Here is a 23,729-nt window from a genome sequence, read left to right as displayed (position 1 = left end):
AAACGCTACTGGGTTTTTCAGTCATCTACAGCCTGTTTTGCTGAGTTAAATTATGACAGATTTTTAGCACAGTTTCCTTAGGAAATGGCATTTATATGCTTGTGCTGTATATCTCTGGTTTGAACATGTGTTTTATTTCTTCTCCTTCTGTGTTCCTGTGCCCTGTCTGCCCTGCAATGGTTTTTGAACAGGGACTAGTTTTACTTCATCTGTGTAGGACCTAGCACCTTGCCTCTAGTTTTGCTTTTGGAGCCTGAAGGGATTGGTATTTTATAGTGCCGATATAAAAATAACTACTGTGGATAATGAACCATCTTGTGCACCTTCAAACCAAGGGACAAACTGGATTCAGATCCAAGCATCCCCTGAAGCCTGCCCATGCTTTGAACCATGCTTTTAACCAGCTTTGACAGGGAAGTGGTCTCAAGTGGTGAGAAGGGACCTATGTTCTCAGAGGTTCCCAGATAACTGGATGGAGATGTTTGGGTGCAGGAGGCACTCTCTGACTGTCCCTCATTTCCCCTGTTCTTCTGAGGGCTTGAAGCCACAGCAATAATGTGGACCAGGACAGAGGAGAATCGAGTCGGAGTTTGCAACCTCCTGCACAGCAAAGGCCAGCAGTCATTGAAATGCAGTGCAGAGAAGCCAACCTGCTCCTGTTCAAGCTTGCTCAAATTTGCTAATAAACCAAATTGGGGGGAATTCATTCTCACTATGAGGAAAAAGATAATTTTAGTAATCTTTAAAGAAAGTCCTTGTTTCCTTGGCATGTAATTCCACAATAATTGGTACTTTGGAGGAGGGTCTAACCGTTAAGTGAAACCGAGCCTGTAGTAATTTTTAGGAGCAGTGCATACCCACTGAATTGTGAAAAATACAAGGATTACTGTATAGGTCTTAAACCTTAGGGAAACACTTTGGAGTTGTATAGGCAGCTTAATCTAATCTAAAGAGTGAGCATGGTTCTAAATGTATTTTCTAGTGAGCTCTGTACTCCTAGAAGCAGTAGAGAAAATTTCTCGACCAGCTAATGGGATTAGCCAACCACATTCAAAGGGTTACAGTCCACTCTGGAGTAGCTAATTGAGTAAGATGGATATTTCTAATATTCCTTGCTTTAATTTTTATTAAGTGTGAAAGGCTCAATGGCTGCTTGGAAGAGAGGTAGAAGGTCTCCTGATGGAGGGGTTGTTTAGGGTATAATAAACTAGAAAGAGAGGGAAAAGAGGCAGTGAAGTAAATGTCTTGAGAACTTCTACCATGCTAGGGGTGTTTGTGCATGTACACATATTACTCAACTAGACAGTATTATCTTACCACGATGGTGTCATCAAAGGAGGAGGCAACTCTGACTTAAGAAGGTAGAATAAAAGATTATGGATATAGTAGTTGTTATTAGAATTATCTCAAAATACAGCTGCTTTTCCCTATTTGCAACTGTTGTAGTGCTTGGGAGAAGATACCAGGTGCACATACTGAATCTTCTAGCATATGATTCCAGCAGTGTTAGAAGTAGCAGGCTGGTCTTCCCTGCCCCTTCTTCCTCTCCACATCTTCTCCATGACCTTTGTGTCTGAACAAAGTGGAGGTGTAAGTCTGTCTCTGTGTTATTGCCTCTGGCATGTGTGTCGGCTCACAGTGTAGGTGATGATGTCAATATTTCTCTGCAGGGCATGGGACTGAGATTGTCATGCTGCCTAGGTTGTACAGAGCCAGCTGAAAGACTGGCCCTGACTCAGCCAGACTGTATGACAGGCATTGATATCAGACTGATATGAAGTCCTGAGCTGTCAGACCTCCAGTCTGAATTATTTTAAGTCTTTTTACAGTTCAGTAAGCTGTCAAGGTTAACACCCATTTGTACAGGGCCAGCTGTGAGTGGAGAGAAGAAGTCCCTATATACACAATGTTTCTCTGTCCTGACAGCAGTACCCAAGGGGAATCAACCTTACCCAGGTGTGCAGTGGGGATGGCCAGAGCTGTGGGGAGTCATGGCAGGCCTGCAGGGCAAGAGGACTCCCTTGCAATTAGCTGTTTCTGTGCCTTCCCAAAGCTTTTGGGTGGGAAGGCACCTGTGGCTGACTGAGCCAGGGCGTTGTGTGTGCACTGAGGCACTTCTCGCTCAGTGCTGAACAAGGACGGCTCCCCATGAGGGAGAGGGCAGATAAAAATGTACATTTGGTAACATCTCCAATGGAACATTATCCAACTAAGAATCAAAGCAAGCATGCTACAAGCCTTAGGAAAAAAGAAAACAGATTTGAACAAAACGTGTAAGATACTGTTAGCCATAAAGGCATAAGAAGTCACCCAGATAATGAACATACAGAAGTTTCCAAAGATAGTGGGGAATTAACCCCATTAACCTGAAAGAGGCAAAAAAAAGCTCATGTGTCAATAAATATTTACTCTCCTTCTGGTATTTGAAAGTGTTCTTATTTGCACAGCCAACTGAAAGCTTTTCTATGGGGATTTTGTAGAAGTAATATTAATATTAACTTTGTGTCTTTGTTGCTTTATTTTATTTCTTTGAAACAAGTAGTAAATTAACCATTGCAAAATTGGGATTTTTTTTTTTTTTTCAGTTGTAAAATTTATCTCAGCTCATTTGTCATGAAAATTTGCCCCTTAGGACTAGTTTGAACAGTATCCCAGGTGTTTAATGTTGTTCACCTAATGAAGGCACAACTCATGAAAACAACTATTGAACTGTGGTACACTTCATGAATACTGAGGAGGCATTCAAATTTAAAATGCATGTAGTAGTAACTGGGTCTATAAACTGCTGCTCCTGAAACCTCAGTGCTCTATGCATATTTCTCCATATGAACATTTTTCACTTGCATGTTTTTCTATTTTCATAGACGGTTTGTATGTCTCCATTTAACTTCATCAAGCCAGAGAGAGTACAGTTATAATTAGTTTGGCCATGGAGGGTTTGGCAGATTTTTTTGTGAAATACTCTAGTTCATAACATGCCTTACTAGTCACATTTCTGTCCTCTTAAATAAGAGGAGATGGATCATAGTGGGATGCAAATAATGTAGGAGAAGAGGTAAAGAGCAGAGAAAGAAGGCTTGGGGCCTGCTGTGCATTACACATTGTTAAAAGAGCACATTATATGAAGATGAGGCATGAATATGGGTGGATTAGGAGAAACGTACTGAAATGTGTCAAAAAGCAGGTTTTTTAAAAAAAAAATGCCTGACCCAGCTGCACCTCTGAGAGCAGAAGGGAACCAAATCAAGGGATCTGCATAGACACTGAGCGCTGCGCTGTCAGCCCATCCCTGCAGGAACAGCTGCTGCCGAGGCAAAAGAGCAGTAGGATCTCCTGCACAAATGGACTGTCGAGAGGCTCCAGCAAAGCTGCAGGGTCTGGGAAGAGAGTCTGCCTGGTGTGCATGCCCAAAAGATGTCTTGGGGAGAAGCTGCTGTTGAAATGAGATGTCACCCTTACTACAGGAGAGCTGCAGCTCTGTCAGTCAGAGCCTAAAAAAGCAGTATGTATTCTGGGTTACCGAAATGAAATAGATGTGGGTGTCTGCCACCCTGATGATAACCCACTTTTTTTTTTTTAATTTCCCCCCCCCGCCCCAAGCTTCATTTTGCAATGCCTGGCCCACAGGCAGGGTGGGGAGGGGGAGGGGGGCAGGATTCTTCTCTCTTCACTGAGCTGATTTTGCTTAGCTCTGCTAAAAACACATATCAGCATTTGCCAGACACAAATCATTGTTCTTGACAGATTATGCAACTTGGATTATAAAAATCCAACATTTTTCTCTTTCCTCTCTGTCTGAAATTTAAAATAGAAATTTGCAACTTGCCAACGTAGTGGGAAGCATTAGGGTTCTCATTTGATTCTCAGAATTGTTAAAATTAAGCATATTTGCAAATTTAGGCTGGCCAAAAAATAAGAGTTCTGTTCTGGGAAAAAAAAATGGTTGATGTCCTGCTATTTGTTGTTACTGAAATGGCTGTTGAATTTCTCATTAAAAATCACTGTGAGCATGTAACGCATCACAGAATAGTCAGGATACTCATAACAGGAGACAGATCTCTGTGCAGAATTGCTATGCTCCAAATGAATGCTCAAATCCCCATATTGTTGCCTGATCTGAGCTCACTTAGACTCTGAAATCTTTTGTAATTATGATTTTTATTTTTTTAAACCAGGAATTGTCTTGTAAACCTAAAAATTCTTTTTTTGTATAGCAATATTGCCTGTGAATAAACACTAACTACAGAAGAAAAATAAAAAAGAATGCCAGATAGCTCTACTTTTCAACTTTTGCTATATCCCAAAATAGCTCCAGACCTCATTCTGTTCTGAGAGCTGCAGTGCACATCACTGCTCCGATATGCTGCTCTTTCTGTATGTCCTGTATTTTTAGTGAAATCCATGGTGAGTTCAGAGTACATGGGACTGCAGAATCCTCGATATTCCTTGCTGACCTGAGACAAGGTGGTTGTTTTTCTGTTTGAAATGGACACGCTGCTGCAATATTAAAAAATGACTGTGAAAAATTTCATTCTTTCGGTCTGGTAGTCAGTGTTTTGTATTTAGCCCTTATATTTCCACCTGAAGAGCAAACATGAACTCTTGCTGGTGGATTTTATTTTTGATTTTTGGTTTTCTGTTGAGGCTACACTGTATGAACACTGTAGATGCAATACATTGTGTCACCCTTGCCGTGATCCCTGTGGCTGAGATGCAAGCAGATTTTTATTTAAGGAGTCCAGACTACCAGATTTTAGATCCTTTGGGCTGCTGTAAGGATTTTGTGCCACGTGTTGCAATGGTGAAATGTGAAATGGAGTGTTGGTGAAGAAGTCTTACTTGGAGATCAAATTTCTTACCTGTTGTGCTTGAAAGTCAGGCACTTAACATCATTTTAATGCAGTTTTGGTGTCTGAATTAATATAATAAATGTCAGTATTGAATAGCATAAGGTCACATTTTACTACTTTGACCAGAAGTGTAATCTTCCGAGATTCAGTTTTATTACTATTATAACAGTCATACTGGATAAGGTCACCAATATTTCTTTCAATATGAAGAAATATATGAAAGCATAGTTTATACCAACTTTATTCTCTGCAATGTGGATTTGTGCTATGAGGTGTATTGACAAAGGTCGACCTTGGATGTATTTGCATGTAACTCCAGAGCTGGTGTAATCGTGTGTTGGTTATGCTCATTAGGGCCTTAGTCATTGCAAACAAATGAACCTTTGAGGTTTGTACTCTCCTACTTCTAAAGGAAAAGGGCATTTTCTTCAGCAGTATAGATATTTAGTCTGAAAGGCGCAGCTATACACAGCACAGCATGATGAAAATGATCTCGCTTTTGCATACGTACACTTTGGTTGAACAACAACAGTCACCAGCAGTGCCAGATTTCAAAGGTAAATACATCAAGCATTTGTATCAAAACCTGTGTGCACCGTGTCTGCTTATAAAGAGATAGACTGCACCGATCTTTAAAGCTGAAGTAATTGGACACCTACCTGCATATTTACATTGCCTGACATGGTGTTACAACTGCTTTTTTTGTGGATTCCAAACTGCATTTGTAAAAGAGGCAATAGATACCCTTGATTTTTCTTTTGAGTGAGGGGCTGTGCTCCATATGAGGCCACCTCTGTTGCCCTCTGTTGAAACTCTAGGACTAATGATTTTCTTCTGGTTGGGATTTCTCCTCATTTGTTTTATAAAGAATTCTTTATGAATTTTCATTATGTGAGGATGAAATGCTACTCAACTTATTAACTTGTATAACTTACTTCCTTAGAGAAAAGTCTCCAGTTTTTGTGAAAAAAAAAAAAAAATAAATACAGGGTTTAAAAGGTTTTGCAACATCCAGTGCTGTACTAAATTATGTAAGGCAAAAATATTAAATAATAATATATACCTTATTGCACACAGCCTGTTTGGGGATTATATGGAGCAGGATGGATGGATCCCAGGGTCCTTTCCTCTCTACTTTTTTGCTGGGCATTTTTAAGCATTCTTGTTGCTAAAAAAGTTGTTTTCTTGGAAAACTTTTTTGCTTTTTTTAATCTCAAGGGTTAGCATTTCTGTATATTAAAACTGTTTTGTAAAGCTGAAGTCCCAAAACTGTTTCTGCTTTGTGCAGGTTTGTGTACAAAACAAAAAGTATCAGTGAGGCACTCATACCGTCAGTCAAGATCTTGAGCTGTTGCAGAAAATTTGTGTGCCCCATGCTAAAGAAATTGGGCTTCAAATCTTGTTTCACAGCTCTAGAGGGGCTTGTTCTGTGCGTGCATCTATTTCTGTACTTAAAGATATGTAATGTAGTATGTTAGATTTTTCGATTGCATTTTGCCAGTGCCACGATTTGAGCTGTGAGATGGCCCCCAAGCACTGGGAGGATGCACTAGGGCACCAGTATGCCATAACACACAAAGTGCTGCTGGCCGCCCGTGCCTCCGCTCCTGGGGCACGGCCTCCTCTGTGTCAGCAGCACAACCAGCCACGCTTGGTGTTTTCCTTGCATCTGCCCAAGGCAGAGCGAGTGATCCAGATGCTCTCTCACCTACACAGATATGTTGTGGGAGAAGGGGGCTTGCAAATGTCCCAGCTGCTCAGCCCAACCTCTTGTCCATCAGTGTTAAGCCACGTTTCAGAAAAAACATTTTTAAATCATTCTGCTTGAGGAAACTGAATCAAGGTAAAAGCATTTTCTTGGCATCTGCTTCCACAATGTTTTACTTGTCATTATGTGCAGATGTATTCTTTTGCATCGTATTTGCCATTGTGGGAACATTTTGTTCTCTGATGTATTCAAAATGATGTTAAATGACTTTAGCCTTCACCTCTTGGGACTCATTTCTGGAAAATCTTTATAGCATGAAAACAGAGAAAGCGAGTGTGTACGTGCAGGCATGTAAGCTGAACCTCCAAGTGAGAGTTTTCTGGTTGTTGGTAAGTTTTGGGGTGGTTTTGATAGATCACTGGCAGTCTCGGAAATGTCATCTTCTAAAACACGACTGTTGTGCGGCTACATGAGTTACGGCGAGAAAATAATTTTTGAAATGGTATTTTAAGATGTTAATTACTCTAGTAATCTCTTCTGCTTTGTTAAAACTGATTTACTTTTGTCCTGTAGGTTGTCCTAGAGCATACTTGGAGAGATTGTAGATGTTTTGATATCAGAGTTCTGAACCAAGAAACACACTTTGAGTTTCAATGCACGTACACATCTATATATCTATAGCATACACAAGTTTAAAGGAAATCAATTAGCAGTTGACTATTGCAGAGCAATGACGATAGCATCTCAAATTGTGGATAGTTTTCTAAGTCTGAGCAAGTCTATGGAATTTTCCAGTACTTGTTGAGGTCAAAATTACTGGGAGAGGAGGAAGCTCCTCCTTGCAGGATTTCATTATTCCAGGATTTCGGTAATGACAGATAAAAATGTAGAGTGTGTAATTAAAAAGAGATGAGGGTTTATTTAATGTTTCCAAATCTAAGAACTGTAAGACAGAGTTGCTGACAAAGCTTTCTGTAAGTGGGCACCATGGCGTTGAGCTCTGTCTGCTCCTGTTGACTTTTAAAGTGTGCTGGAAGGCTTGTCCCTTGCCTGGGGAGGGAGGCATGGCTACTGGGTGCAATTGGTGGTAGTTCTTTTCTGCTTGGTCCTTGCTGGCTGGAAGGGTCAGGTGAAACCATCCAAGATGCCCAAGGGCAAACCCACTCTTCTGAACAAACAGAAAAAAGGTTAAAACACATAAAACGACATAAGTTTGACCATTCTTTCTCAGCAGCAGAGTGTGCTCTTTATTTTATTTGAACATTGGCTCCCCATTCCTTGTCTCATTGCAAAACATTAAATTATTATAAGTAATACTTGAGTGTTTCATGCATTTTGTAATACTTCAGGTCATAGAGGTTGCCAGTAAGTCTAGTGTTTTACTTTTAAATGTAGGGCCCTTGATGTCTTTGCTGCTGCCACTGGAGGCTTAGGTGTCAAAGTTGTGCTACATGTGTGGTGTCGGCTCTGCCTGTGAGCACAAGCCAGAGCTCCATTTTCCATCCTTTTAATTGGTATTAAAGGAGACAGCAGCAACCTCGCAGCTGGCATCTCATTTCATCAAAGCAGTGATAAACTTTATATTCAAAAAAACTTCTCTCACTTCAAAATCCTTTAGTTTTGGTGACAAATGTTGGAGTATATTTGCATACAAATCACTTTCTTCCAGGAAAAAGCTGATTTTTTAAATTATTTTTTTTAATGCTTTCTAAACATAGTTTGTCTGAAAGTTTTATGAGCCAGTTCTTTGTTTTCATACGCAGTCTGATGAGTCTCTTCTGGAACAGAAGAGACTGAAGCAACATTAAATTGCTTTTTGGTTCCTCTTTTGAGGACATCCTGAGCATGTTTTGCTCCAGAACAATTTGTCTCCCCTCTTATAATTCTTTGGCTTTTCATCTCTATTGACAGTTTTGTTTACCTTGCACTTACAGATTAGCAGTGCAAATATAATTGGATCTGGCATCATGGCTGCAAGGATTTTTTTTTTAATTGTTCACTATTGGTTTAAGATTTTTTTTCTTTAAGTTTGGTTTAAAAGTTTGGAGTTTTTATTCAGTAAGTCTCCATTCTAATTAAATGTCTGAAGAAAGTGGTAGTCAAATGTAAATTTTATTTACTCTTTCATGGCATGTATGGCCTAAAAGAGCTTAATTCTCTTCTACTGAAAATCTATCCTATAGAAACACTTTTATCTCTTAGGGACTAGTTGCATGGCAAAAACATCTCAGCCTGATCTATCCCTTTCTTGGGCACCATTTTATCTCCTCTGCAATCAACTTTGTCTGTAGTGGAACCAACATTCTTTTTATCACCCAAGGTCTGATCTTCAAGCTTTCACCTTCAAAAGCACAGCCATCCTTAGGCAGACTGGTAGCTCAGAATGATTTATAACTGAGGAGAACTTTGAAGTTCCTATAAACAACCAAAAAAGCAGGGTTTTCTGCCTTTTTTAGTTACATTGCTGCTAGTTTGCTTGTTTCTGCTTAGCCATCTCTTGTGTCTTCTGTTCTGTATCAGTGACATGCAGCTAGGAATGACTGTGCCACCAGTTCTGACTGGCCTGATAAGAAACCTAAGATAATAACGCGTAGCCCAGGAAAAATAATTCGCAAGTGGTTTTCACACCAGTGGTAGGTATCAGCATGGGGTTGCATGTGAAATGCAGACAGGCACATTCAAGGGGACACGTAGAGAACGTGTTTAATTTCCAGAGCAACAAGCATGCACGTCACTTTTGCAAGACTGAGTTTTATAACAGTATACACAGCCATCACTGACATGTTGGGAGGTGGCTGGGTGATTCATATCCAGCAGCTTAACAAGAGGAAGCTGAACAAATGACAGTGGAGATGCTTTCATTTGGAGGAGTACCAAATGTTCCTGCTCTTTCAGCCCCTAGATATGGGATATCTACTCTGTGACCTCTGGAAAGAGAAAGATGTTCACATTTCTCAGCAAGACTGCTTTGATGGTGATCATAAACCCCCAAGAAATGCTGTGTGCTTGTAATTTCTTGAAGAAACATGGAGATCTAGAAATTTATTTGCTGGAACAAAGTTTGTAATACCAAATTCAACATCAGTTTTCTCCTTCACATCCAGAATGTTGTTGGAGTACTGTCATCTTTCTTCGTTGTTTTTTGGGGTTTTTTTTTGGCATAAGTTTACTTTCTTTTTTAACATTGATAACATGTCAGATTTAAACCGCTTTTTCCTTCACTCCAGGGAACTGTCTGCTAGCAACAAGCACAGTGATATATTGTTGTTATCAGCTTGTATTATGGTAACACTGAGAGGTCCAAACCAGAGATCACAGCCCAGATCTTTGGGGGTATGTAGACGTGCTGTGAAGTCTAACAGCTACTCAGACTTTGCTCCAGTGTGACTTTTAGGCCTATGATTAATTTGGAGGGTGCAGCAGTCTTGCAGATTCCCACATTGGTTCTACCAATGGCAAGGGATATATCTATTAATGAGGGTGAGGTAGGATGTAAGGGTCAAAGGACCATAAAATCAGATGCTTGCCTTGGTGGACATCAGCCTAAAGCATCTGATAACCTTGAACCCTCTCCATGCACTGTACAGCACTCACAGGGAGCTTCATGCAGGTATTGAGGTTCCCATGGACGTTGCCTATGCAACTGGGGCTCAGTAAATTGGAGAAGGGAGTGGAAGGGAGGAGAACAGGTTCAGGGCTTTACTGAGCAGAAAGGAATTTCATCTCTGCAAACACCTTTTCATACCTCTTGTTCAGTGGATTTTTTTTGTTGATCTCATAACTACAAGACAATCTGGGTCTCCCCTTGACAGTTTTGTTCCATTTGCTTTGGAACATCGGTTTTTCCTACCAGTGACCCTGTACTAGGGATGAACATCTCCAGCTACTTTCAGTAGTATCAACAAAGGAATCAAACCTCAGTAGCTTTTACTAGCAAGTGATGTTGTGCAGCAGACCATTTGGGAGACCCCTTTTTTCTCTTGGACACTTCTGTTTCTGTAGAGCGCTGGTCTGATGGACTTGGCTTCTCAACAATTTGTGCGTGTTCTTTGCCTCTCCACAAAGGCTGACCTCTGTGGAGAGCTGCAAAGGAGGATCTCCATCCCGCTGGTTTTGTGAAGGTGATGGGCTGATGTGGAAATGCTCCTGTGGGCAGAAAGCCAACGTTTTGCCATGCAACTCCCTGCTGTGCTCAGCCCTGCAGGGGTTTTGTCATGCTGCATGTGATGTGGTTCAGAGCTTTTGGAGTGTGAGAGGGCAAACAAGAATGGGGAAATGCCTCCTCTCCTCCTCCTTGAACACCTGTTAAGGAGCTAAGCATATGCTGGTTCTGGATTTGCAAATCATTATAATGACAGACTGTGACAATAAAAAGAGCCATGAAAGTAGATCATGTAAAGAAGTCCTGGATTAAGGAATCCCCTGGTACACTGGGACATGATAAAACCCCACTAAGTCAATAATCTGTGCATTAAGAACTCCTCTGGTTATGTAAAGGAACTAAAACAGTCTGTTTTTCTCAGTGAGCCAGAGGAAGTGGTAGCTTGGGTATGTAATAGCATGATAAAGAGTGCTTGCTCTTCAGTAGCCCTTACAGTCTAAGTTGATTTACAGATCAGATTTCTGTTGATGACAGTAGAAAGACTGTAATGATGCCAATGACCGTGTCTGAGAGAGTCTCAGTTGTGTCTTTATTCCAAGTCCACAGAAAGGAAATAATAAAAACAGATAATGACATTAAAGTAATGGTTTCAGATGACACACACACAAAATAAGGTTATTCAGAGTTAAACTGCTAGTTTGTCTTCTTCATTCTCCTGTTCTTGAATATTGCAGGAGTCCTGGATGAGAGTATGAATTTATGTACTGTGCATGCTGAAACGCCTAGCTATGATGTGCACAGCTGGGAACAAAGAGCATTAATGACAATAATAGTATTATAATAGCATCTACAGAGGCAATCGTGACGCAGGGCCCTGTTGTCCTTATTCAAGAGGGCTTATTATGCAGCCTTCCAGTACCTAAAGGGGGCCTACAAGAAAGCCTCAGATGGACTTTTTACAAGGGGATATAGTGATAGGACAAGGGGTAATGGTTTTAAACTGAAAGAGGGCAGATTTAGATTAGATAGAAGGAAGAAATTCTTCTCTGTGAGGGTGGTGAGGCCCTGGCACAGGTTGCCCAGAGAAGCTGTGGCTGCCCCCGCCCTGGAAGGGTTCAAGGCCAGGTTGGACGGGGCTTTGGGCAACCTGGGCTGGTGGAAGGTGGCCCTGCCCATGGCAGGGGGGTGGGACTAGATGAGCTTTAAGGTCCCTGCCAACCCAAACCGTTCTGTGATTCTATGATTATGCAAGTGAAAAGCAGGAGGGAGACCTACTTTCTGTTTCCATCTTCCTTTATAGCTTTCATTGCCTCGGGTGCTTTGTAAGCTGTGTTTTACCAACTCTGCTTGAGTTTTATTTTGTATTAAAAGGAGGGATTTGTACGGACAGTTTTGTGTTGAAGATGTACTCTAGATCTGTTTTACATTTTCTCAGCCCTTCAGTGTGACTTATCCAAAACTGACTCCCTTAGCAAGTGAGGGAAAATGCAGCTTTGGGAGCATTTTCTCCTGACAGATGCACTTTTTGTGAACAGTCTTGGCGATATCAAGCTTTTTGTGTTAAAGCAGATATGAAATAAGTTGTCAAAATTAAATAGCTAAAGAACAGTGCCTTAAAAGAATTTATTTTCATGGTGGACTGCCTCTGAGTCTCTGCTTAAACACTCCACAGGGTCTTTGGTATTTTTACCCCACCTTTCCCTCTACTGCAGCTGAGTGAAAGCTGATTCCCTGCCTTGCTGCACTAGTTGTTTTAAATCCCAAATACATTAAGTGGAGAAGAGGCTATTGCTATATGCTTCTTTGTCTTGAAATACCTCTATCAGCCCCCAGTTACATGTCCCTTCTTTACCATTTCAGTGCCCTTGTGCTTCAACTATTAATATTTCTAAGGGTCACCGCCTGTCTCCTAAATACATGGAGTGTTATGTGCATCCTCCTGGGTTCCACTGGTTAATAATGTAGAATTCCTTGGGATGACAACAGTACTGTTTTCAGTCAGTCTTGCTAAACAGCAAAAAAAAAACCCACCAACATTTGCAAGAATAATAATAAACTCTTTTACTTGAAAAGTCATCTCTCTACAAAATCCACTTCAACTGTGTATTAGCCAACACAGTAAAGATACTCATCTAGGTTTTTTATCATGGACTTTGTAATTTTAAGCATTCAAAGGAACTGATGGAAATACACTGGCACATTTATTTTTAGATACAACAGCAGAGATGTGATCTTGCAGGGGAAAGGTACTATGATTTCCCTATCTGCTGTGCGAGTGTGCTGAACGGCTCTTTCATAAGGCAGATAGAGGATTCTCTGGTTTTTCAGACTGTTCCTAAAGGTGCCGATGTTCTTACAGAGGGCTAAGCTATTCCTGCAAGGGGTGTAGAGATCATTTCTTGTTTCCAAGAGAGTTTCTTTCTCTCCTTTGTAATTTAGGCTGATTCTACTGTCATAGAACAGTTCCTTGGAACACCATAGCCCATCCTGTTGCTTTAGAAGCGTTTTCAGTAACTAAGTGTTCAGAATATGCCATGAGAGCTTACAGCTTAAAACAAACACAGCCCTCCATTGACTTTAATTGGAGCGGTTTTCTGAATGCCCTAACAGAGCTAGGTAGAAAAGCACTTCTGAGAAATTAATGGGAATCAGGTGGTTTATTCCATTTAAACACTTTGAAAATCCCAGCATACATTAGAGTATTCTTTGAGGAATACACTTAGTGTAAGACAGTCTGCATTATCCAAATTCAGTTTTCCAAAACTCCCTGTTATTCATGTTCCTCATTATCTATCAATTACAGTCAAAATTACCTTCATTACCTGAAACCTTGATTATCCAAATGTATTCATTGTCCCCTGTGATACTCTGATAATTGATCTTGTACTGCATTCCTCCAGCTGATGCTTCACTGGCTATGAAATGAAGGCATTGTTGGTCTGGCACGTGCTACCACAAACTTGTCTTGCTCTGTGTTGTTCAGCATAGACAGTGCAGAGTTATAAAGAGTATGTGTAAAGCTCTTGATCATCTGCCATCGATAGGTAGCTGGAGAAAGTGGACCTGCTACAAAGCTTCTCCAGCAGCAGGTCCAACAGAACCTTCCTTGAGATAACTTAATTCTGGAGAAAACAAAAGAGGATGGGAGGAGTGAAACTTCGTAAGCAGCAAGATACTGCCGTAAAGCACTGGCATTTCACAGCTGCAAATTCAGTGGTTTGCTCTGTCGGTCAAACCGATTTACCTTCAAAATTAGGCAAGATCAATCCCAGGAAGATTCACCAAATATTAATCCATTTATTTTATTGCTGTCTCCTGACATAGATGCCCAGAACAGAAAAAAAGATTGTACTTTTAAGTACCATAGACAACAATGTCAATAAAGCTTACAGGTTTGTACAGAATCTTAATTCCCAACACATTCAGTGGTGTCTTTTCACCAGGTTAAATCTTGTTTCCAATAAAACTTACTGCCTGGAATATGGCATCCAATAAATTGCAAGAAAGTAAATTTGTCATAACTAATATTTAGTAATTAATTATTCCCTCATTATAGTTCCTGAATCATGAGCTAGAATATAACTTCATAATGATCACATTATTTTTTTAATATGATGGTGCCACAGCTTTAATTAAGACTCAATGCTCAAGCATTTTCTCACAAGTTGTTTCTTATTCTCAGGTGGAGAGGCTGGATCGTGAGCTAGTTTCCTCTGAAACGAGGCTTTGCAATGATATGTTGCAATTCCAACAGGATTCAGTTTAGTAAATAGAATTCAATGCAGTTTGCTGATGGTGCAGGTCGTTTGAACACAACTTGTAGCTGCTGAGCTGCTTTGCCTGAACATATTAGTTTCTATGGCAAATGTCATAGCTCCAGTGTTTAAGCAAAGAAACCCTCTCTTGAGTGTTGCACCCCAGGTGGTGTTTGGTTTCTGCTGTCAGCTTCAGCCATGGCTGTTTATTTCAGTGGTCTTGTGTGTTTATAACTGATGTATGTGCATAGATAGCTTCATGTAATTATAAATAGTTTCATCATATATTTAGAAGTAGTCTATATCATCCCGAGCAATATAGGCATAGTTCTTAGCTGAAATGGGTTGTTGTACAGTAGTATTTAATTGCAGGATCTCCTCAGAGCATCATAGCAGTTGCAGATGAAGTCCTTTCGTATTGGGATTTCTACATTTCCAATTTGGCCACTGGTTATTGCTTTTGGGCCTTCCAAGATCAAAAGCTTAATGTGATTCCAGATGTGATCATGATTCATGGTACAAATGTAACTTTAGGTCTGCAGTAAATTTCCACCAAGTGAAACCTGGATCAGAGGCATGTTTCTGAGCCACAAGCTCTCCCACGGCTATTCTCACTGTGGTTCCACTTAGGCACCTGCTATTGCCCGAGGCTGCCCCCGAGGTCAGTAGCTAGCAGAAGAGGACGAATGCTACAGTAAAATGTCACTCGCTATGAGGAACTGAGCTTTTAGTGACCTACTTGACATACCCTAAAGGCATTTAAAGGGAATATCAAATATACGAAAGGCTTGTTTAAAATGAAAAGTGAACAGTTCTGAATTTCACATTTCCCTGCTGTGGCCCTCTGTCTTGTGGAGTCACTGTACTTTGAGTAGCAGTACTTTGTACTTTGGTGTGCTACCTAACACGATTTGGACTATAAACCATATATATATATTCAAATTAGATGTATTGATGACTTTTCCTACAGAAAAAGTAAAATAATATTTATTGTTCATTTCTTGGAACTATGGCACCTTTCATTGGCATGAAGAATTATTTTCAGTAGCATCAGTAGGCTGAGAATGTCAGGTAGAGTAAAAAAACCCCACTGAATAAAAGCTGCAGTGTGGTCTTAGAACAGTTATAGTGCAGAGATCCGTGTCAAAGATTTACACTGATTGCTCTCAGTTCCACTGGATCCACTAATTCTCTGTTTCCTTGCATAAGTCTGGTCTTCTGTATGAGTGTCAATATGTACTGTGCTGCCCTATCAGGATCAACTGTGTTTAGATGATTTGTCTTATCTTAATGACTTTTTTATTAATGCTACGATGTAGCATAGCAAGATCAAAAAAAATGCATTGTGTGTGGTTTTAGTTGTCTGAAGTAATTTTTAAGCTTCTGTTGTCATTTTATTGCATTTTCATTAGTTCTTAATAATCTTTATCATTCACAGCTAAGTTTGCTCCCAAACTAGCAAGTTCTGTGATGCAGTATTTCCTGTATTGTACCAAAGCAGCCTTCTAAAATATGTTTAAATTCAGTTCTACATATAAAACACACTAAAGAGTGCTCCTCCACTTCTCCGATTATGAGATGCTCACTCTTAATCCAAATAGCCTCTACAGATTTCCTTCCGAGAGTGAGTCACTCCATCTTACTGAGTAAGATTTGTCCTTGGGGAGGGAGACCTCAGTCCTTGCATTACTACAGTTTTATGTACATCCTGATTCAGTGGGTTTAGTGGGGACTGAATGGATGCCTTGACATACTGTTGTTGTAATGAAGCAGAATAGGTATTTGATTCATTTTTAAAGGTTTTTTTGATGCCTTCTCTGTGTATGCACTATTTCAGTTGGTTTTGCTTCCTTCTTAACTCCTTCTATAGGCAGTGTCTGTGGATCTATTCTTGTTTTCTTTGCATAGAGAAATTGTTCCTGTAGCCTTCAAAATGTGAAGAATTGTTGAAGGGCAGAAAAAAAGATAAATGACTGGCAGTTGTTTTTCAGTTATATTAATTTTATTAGTCATGCATTCTCCTGTGTTTTTTCTGAGCTATTGGACTTCTTTCTGTTAGCAATTAGGGCTTTTGAACAAAGAAAACTTCTGCTTAGATGCAGTGATGAATTCAATACCCCTGCCTACACTCCTCAGTTGAATCTAGGAACAACGTCGTGGTGTATTTTAATACCTGAACCTTTGTCTGACTGATTCTCTCTGCTTGGGCACTTGATGCAAATTCATGTAAAACAGAGTATAAGAAAAGAATAATCCCTCACCCAGCTACCCACATCACATTATTTGTGCATTCCCATCATCTAGTTTATGGATGTGCAGACGGGGTCTTTCATACAGACTCAGGAGATAGTTAGAAATAATAGTTTATTACAGTCTTCTGCAGCTGGTTCTGGCCTCTGAGCTCCCAGCAGCCACACCAAGGTACCACTCAAGGGACACCATCTATGCGTGTCTCTCAAACGCTTCCTGCTGTTAGAAAGAGATGGTAGCAGTATCCGTGGTGCTACAGTCTGTATTAATTCTAGAGGGAACAAAAACCCCGATCTCCAAGGCAGGAGTTGCTCTGTAAACGATTGGGGTGTTTTCAGCAGTGAGGGAGAGGCAGAGGCTGCTGTGCTTTAAGTTAGTCACCCAAGCTTATGAAATGCACGAAGCAATATTTAAGTCTCCGTAGGTACCATAGTTTGGGACACCTTTTTTTAATGAAAATGGGTTAGTCAAACCCAAAATATTAATGAAATGTCAGTTTTGATGAGTTTCCCAAACTTAAATTATTAAGGAAAATTTTTATTAACTAAACTGCCTTTTGTGTGAAAATGTTAGAATGCTAAACTACGTATTTCAAGAGTTTAAAATTTTTTGAAATATATTTTGAAATATATTTTGAATATTTTTTTTGAGATTTTGACACTCATGCTGTTGTGAGAAGGAAGACACTTAAAAATCTTTTAAAAAGGCTTCTGAACAGGAATGCTATTTCCATCCCAATGTGAGCTATGAATTCCTGACCATGTTACACACTGAAAATAAATCATTTTTCTAAGTTAAAACCTTTTGTAACAAATGGTTTAGAAAACTAACAATATTGGTCAAACCCAGGAGTTTCATAAGGAAGCAATTACCCTTTCACTTTCAGATATTTTGCCTTTTTCACCTTGTATTTTGTTCTTTTAAAGCCTCACATATTAAGAAAACCTGTCATTTTTAATATTTTTAACTATTTCCTCAAAAATACAAAGAACAATAAAGAACCTAATTCCTATTGTTAGAATGTCAGTACCTGAAGAGCCTTTAATTTTTCCCTTTATAAAGCTTTGAATTGTTCTGTTTGAAGTCCAAATTCGGGAATAAAACAAAAGTCAAAACGAAAAGTATGTTTTCTATATAGCAAACTAATGGACTTAACCAGGAAAAAGCTGTGTTTAGTTCTAAAGCTTTTCACATAAAAGGAATTTTAACCTCTTTGGGGTTTCTTTTTTTGGTTTCCTTTCTTTTTTTGACCCCCCCAAAGGCCATTTTTCCAGCATCTCAGAACTACAGAACATGTGTACCTTGATAGTTGTGTGTGAAAATTTATAATGGGCACTTTGTGGGGTTGATCAAAATTCCATTGAAGGGAACACAGAGCCTGGCTTCAACCTTAAATACAGAATTACAATAATTTAGGCTTCAAAGTCAAAATTCAGATAAAGCAAATAAAAAAATGCTACTGTGCCTTTGAATTTCAGCCTCCACTCTATGTGTATTAGTGGAAGGAAAATTGCATTTGAAGTGGTCAGCGTGCACATGTTGGCCATGTGTTTTGCTTTCCTTGTAGAATTTGAGCCCTCTCTGATCAACTGAAAGTCGTTATGCGGTTAACAAATGCTCACTTTTCAGTAGTGACCCATAATCTCTGATGTGAGCATATCCTTAAATACTTAGATGCACATGAGGAATTTGTACTTGTGCTTGGCGGTGTCCAGGTGCCCACTGCAGAACCTCATTGCAGTAAATGTCTCTGAATGCCGCTCTCCAAGGACTCCAGTTATTAGGGTATAAAAAGTCAATGAAAGAGAGGAAGAGATTTACAGAAATATATGCAACTTTGGCTGTTGAGGGCTGAGAGCTGGCACATGTGTTTTGGCATCCTTGCTCTGCTGGTGTGTAGATACTTGTTGAACCATGTTTGCTTGGCCATGAGTCTGAGCTTTTCCAAGCAGGTTACAATCTCAATAGACAACAGGCAGAGGCTGTTAATTTGAATCGTGGAGGAGACTCACAGACTTTGGTGTATTAAACAACCTGCCCAAGGTTTTGCTGAGAGTGCTCTGCTGTGCCTAATATATAAGGACAAGTGATTTTGTGGAAATCATAGGTCATCCTTAGGTTTTAGCTCGGTTTGAGGGTAATGGCTCTGATCCACTGTTGCTTTACTGCTACTTTATAGTTATGCACTTCCACTAATATACCTGGAGTTTTAGTCTACTATCTACTGGTACTCTATGGAAAATACTGACATTCCTAATTGTTTAATAAATCTTTAATGGAGCTTTTAGTGTGTGTGACAGTATTGACTTCTGTATGCATATTTAGCTATTAGGAAAAAAGTAAAGCTGTTGAGAGACTCCTGCAAGATCTAGAGAGAAAAATGTATGATCACAGCTTATAATAAGACGTAAGGGTTTTCCACTCCTTAAAATGGAGAAGTTGACATATTAAATCGCACATACTCTAATGATGTGGGGTGAAGAATTTGATGGAAATAACAGCTGTGCACATCAAAGCTTAAAATTAGAAACTTCATCAGTCAGTAGCAGTTTTAAATGAATGAAGAAATCACAAAATTATTAATTATGGTGGTTAGAGAAAGGAAACATAAAGTTCAAACCTTTTGAAGGCAGAATGCTGTCTTCAGTCATGCACCATGTCTGCTGGGTATCAGCCTCTTTTACCACTGAGCCACTCTGTGAAGGTGGGGGCCTGTTGCCCAAACACAGGCACCTACTGCCATTTCAGATACCCTAAAATGGCTCAGGCTTCCCACCTGGCTGACAGATATGATACAGGGCATATGGGAGACTCCTGCCCTTCTGTAGTGGCACCTGGATGCCCCGAGGCATCTCAGATGGCAGTAGATGCTTCTGTCTAAGGAGTAATTGCATGTAGGCATAAGTAGAGACTCACTTTCACTCGCATCTTTAATACCCAGTCACCTGAAGCACATCAGTAGTTCATAGCGGTGTTTGCAGTGGGTAATTGCAGAAAGCAATGAACAGTTTATCTAATTTTAAAGTTAGGAGGAACTTTGAGGTGAAAAGAGCATTTATCCAGATTAAAATCTGACCAGAATATAAGGTTAAAAACTATCCCAGTGTTAAAAACTGTAGTTAAAAACTATGATTTAAAGTTGCAGTGGATGGTTGTTTTCTTAATGACTTCAAATCCATGAATTCATTCTAACATTTGCCTTTTTATATATTCATAGTTAAATATAACTTGAATGTTGTCCTAATTACATTCTCATGTTAATTTAGCTCTGATTCAGAATTTCTATCATTATTCTTTGTAGAATTATTTTGAAATGATGGAAAGTTCAGCAAAGATGCTCCAGTGTGTGATTGTGCCTTTGAATTATTTATCACATTCAAAGACAGAAATATGGTTAAAATCTAGTTTGAGTTGTAAATGAGTCTCGGTAACGTAAGGAGGAAGTGAAAATCCTTTTTGCAGAACGACATGGTTTATGGGCACATTGTTTGATGTTGCGGGAGTGCTTCACAGCCCCACATGAGCGGAGAACCTCACGGCCATGAGCGGAGAACCTCACGGCTTAATAAGAAAACATCCATTGCACCAACTGGTAAATGCTATCTAAGCAGATAAGACAGATAAAGTATAGAAGAGGAGAGAGAGAGGTACAGGGACAACTTGCCCAAATGACAGAGCAGATTAGTGACAGAATTAAGAAGAGAAAACAGATGTCCTGGCTTGGTCACAACCAGTACTTACACTGCACTCCCTCCCTCTGCTATGGAAACAAAAGCTCTTGCAAGCAGCGTTTAGCCCGTGTTTTTCACAATGCATCACAGTGGCAAGTAGTACAGTGTTAATATAAGGTTGTAGAAACCATGATTTATGCAAGAATTCATACTTGTGACTGTGGCCCTGAGCTAGGTAGAGAACAAACAATTACTGGTGAGGCATGTAGGAGTCTGAGAGGGTGAGAAACTGGGAAAAAATTCTAAAAGAGAAAAGGAAACTTGTCTTAATGTAAGCAGCAGTTTTGCTAGAGGTAAGTGAGGGGAAATTCTTCACTTACAAATGGTTCGTTGACCCATGATAATAAAGCAGTGCTGCAGAAGAAGGATAATTATCTACTTAAGTATCAGATGCCCTAAGGGTAAAAGCTTCCCTTCTCTCCTTTTGAAAAATGAACTCAGATTAAACGAATGTCCTTTTTCCTGTTTTAGTGTTGACATGGATTTCCTTTTTATGAGTAAAATTAATTAGTTTTTCTATTCTTTATTCCTGGTATGGAAATCAGGTCTGCCAACCAAGTTTCCAGATCTTCCCTTGGGCCCTAAATTCAGCCAATAGCATCCTTTATGGAGGTACTTTGTACAGTGTGCTGGGAAGGCACAAATAAATTACAGGAGTTTTATTATGCCCAGTAGCTTGCCAAGAGGCACAGCATTTTAGAACTAAAACCTCACCAAACTAGGCTTTTTGTCCCTGTCCAGGATTGGTTTCTTTCCAAGTACTCGCTTTCTAAATAAATAATTCTCCTTTCTTAAATTTTAATGCCATAAATTGTAACAAGAGAGAAAGAGAATAGTGGTGGCATAGCTGATGCTGTACTAAAAAAAATGAGGGCCAGATTTTCAAAGCAGATTAACACCCATAGCTGGGGCCAGTCTTCTCTGTTCTGTTGGGAGCTGCTAGCTGTGGAGCTCACTCGGAAAATCTGCTCCCACTTTAGCAAATATCCATTACAATCTTGTCTGTCCTCATCTGGACTCTGGAAAATGATCAAAACCTGCTCCTACTTCTTTATTTCCAGAAAATGTCTGGTTTTCTCTCTGATCAGAATTATAAATGCAATTCCTACAATAAACTTCATGAATGTAAATGTTGTTTCTGTGTTTATGGAAATAATCTTTTGCATGTTTATGAAAATAAATAATTTTTGCATGTTTATGAACATAAAAAATCTTTTGCATGTATTAATCTTTCTTTATTTCCAATATCTCATGTGATTATTGAATATAAGGTTGATGTAACCTTTGTGGGAACCTGTTAACTATAGGTCATCTCCTAGTTACCTTTCCTGGAGTATAGAGAATATTCTGAATACCTGCAGGCTTTAAAAATATGACAGTAAAAATATGTATGACTGTAATACAGTAGCATGGAGATTAATTTTCTTCACATAGTCCTTTGAAGACTTCTTTTAATATTGAAAAAATAAGTTGTTAATTTTCATAGCCTTTGGTCATGAAAGTTCAAGTGGTGTTAAAGGTGATTTTAAGGTCTTTATTCTGCAAACATAATACTACAGTATTATGACTATAGTCAGAAAAAACCCATCCTGTCTGCAGGGAATTGAAATGAGAAAAAAAGTCCTAAGTATTTGTTTGTTGGATTTATACAACTGAGGCTCTGCAAAGAATTCTGGACCTTCTTAATAATGTTACAAAATTGACTTTCAAGTGAGGAATCATGGCATTTATTAATTTCTGTGAACACAGCAGATCAGATGACTGTGAATAGTGTCTGTGTACTTCAGTTGTTTACTTTATAGCTTTATTTCACTGACTTGTGAAGCACATTCAACAAGGTAGAATAAAATCAAAGTGTATTTAAGTGTTGTGAACTCCATGCTTTAAAGGGAATAGTCTTAATTATTTAATGTATTTCTAATAACATATAATATAAAATTTACAACAGGTGAGCATTCCTTGTGAATGGTAATTATTGGGATGTAGAAATAAGTGACCTGCTATTACCAGCATAGTGTCAACTTTTCACATTTAGGTACCTGAAATTAGAGGTGTAAGACCAAGATTTTCAAAAATACGCACCGCATATGTGGGAAAGCATTGTAAAATTGCTCTCAGATCACATACCCAAACCCATCTTAAATTCCTTTGGCTTTTCTCCATTTTTAATTACGAAAGGAAATGTCTTTGACTTCCAGAGGTGGTAAATACTAGCATCTCTCTATCAGAATGTAACTTTGAATCTCTGAAAACTTTGCTTTCCTTTAGATGTCTCAGTAGTAACATATGGACCTTAGTTTGGTGATTTTGCCCATAACTGAGGGATTTGAGGAAACTTCTCAACAAAGCATCATATGATTCTCTGGTTTTAGCCTTATGATTTAGTTGCTCTTGCTGTAATCCTTGGAGAGGAAGAGTTTAGACAATTCAAAGGTGATCAGAAGCAATTCACAGGCTAGGGATTGACACTTGTCCTTCTGGACCACTCAGACTTGCGTTTGTGCCTTGACAATACCAACTTCAGATGTTCTTGTTTGTCCTCTGCGGATGGTGGAACGTTTCCGTGACTTGTGTCCTGAGGAAGTGGCCGATTTATTTTGTACAGTGCAAAGAGTTGGCAACGTGGTGGAGAAACATTTCTGCAGCGCCTCTCTCACCATTTCAATTCAGGTTTGTAAACCAGTCAATTAAAAAAAAAAATAATAATGGTTTGTTTTATCAACCTTCTTCCCTAGTCCAATGAGAAAAGGACATTCAAACTTCAAAGGGCAATAAACACAAAATAATAATTAAAAAAAAAAAAAGAAATGCAATAACTGCATTGCAGTCTGCCAGATTTGCCACTGAAAAGAACTAAAAGGCAAACCAGCATAAAAATGTGGATAATTAATAACTGCAAAACTTTGGAATAAGCCTGCAAACACTCCCAAATGCAGCGCTCGTTAGTGAGTATTTCAGCAAATACTCTTTCTTCAAAGAAGTGTTTGCAGGATTGACCTAGAGAAGGCAGCCACATCTCTCCATTCAGCAGTTAACCCACTGCTTGTGGTGGAAACAAGTAATTCCTGCTCACAGCTATTTATATGCAGGCAGAGACATGTAGCCATGTAAATATGTTATCAATTCTGACCTTTCAGTTATTTGTGCTGGGTGTTTTTGTACTAAAGAAGAGCTCTGTTTAAAGCAAATCAGGAGACTAAGCCCATTTCACTGGAATAAGAATTTAAACAAGCATGCTTTGATTAAATTCTCACTTACATGTCTGATTTTATATTCACACGGATCAGAAATCTATTGCTAGCTACTCAAAAATATGATCTGAAAGAATGAAAA

The 23,729-nt window shown here is 39.3% G+C and overlaps 1 protein-coding gene across 6 annotated transcripts in view; it reads left to right on the top strand.

The window, feature by feature from the left end:
* The window catches only part of FHIT (fragile histidine triad), a 530,054-nt gene that overhangs the window by 355,605 nt on the left and 150,720 nt on the right, over positions 1-23,729 (top strand). For 3 of the 6 annotated variants that reach the window (XM_026857746.1, XM_026857745.1, XM_026857747.1), the window contains 2 exons: positions 20,128-20,257; positions 22,921-23,066. In XM_026857746.1, coding sequence (XP_026713547.1) covers positions 20,185-20,257; positions 22,921-23,066 — 219 coding nt within the window. In that variant the 5' untranslated portion in view covers positions 20,128-20,184. The remainder of the gene's footprint in view (positions 1-20,127; positions 20,258-22,920; positions 23,067-23,729) is intronic. The other 3 variants (XM_026857742.1, XM_026857743.1, XM_026857744.1) reach the window with 1 other exon arrangement.

Source organism: Athene cunicularia, assembly GCF_003259725.1.
Source record: "Athene cunicularia isolate RWA chromosome 12 unlocalized genomic scaffold, athCun1 chr12_part1, whole genome shotgun sequence".
NCBI classification, from domain to species: Eukaryota; Metazoa; Chordata; class Aves; order Strigiformes; family Strigidae; genus Athene; species Athene cunicularia.
Note: the sequence above shows the minus strand (reverse complement) of the source record. Positions and strands in the feature narration are given on the sequence as shown.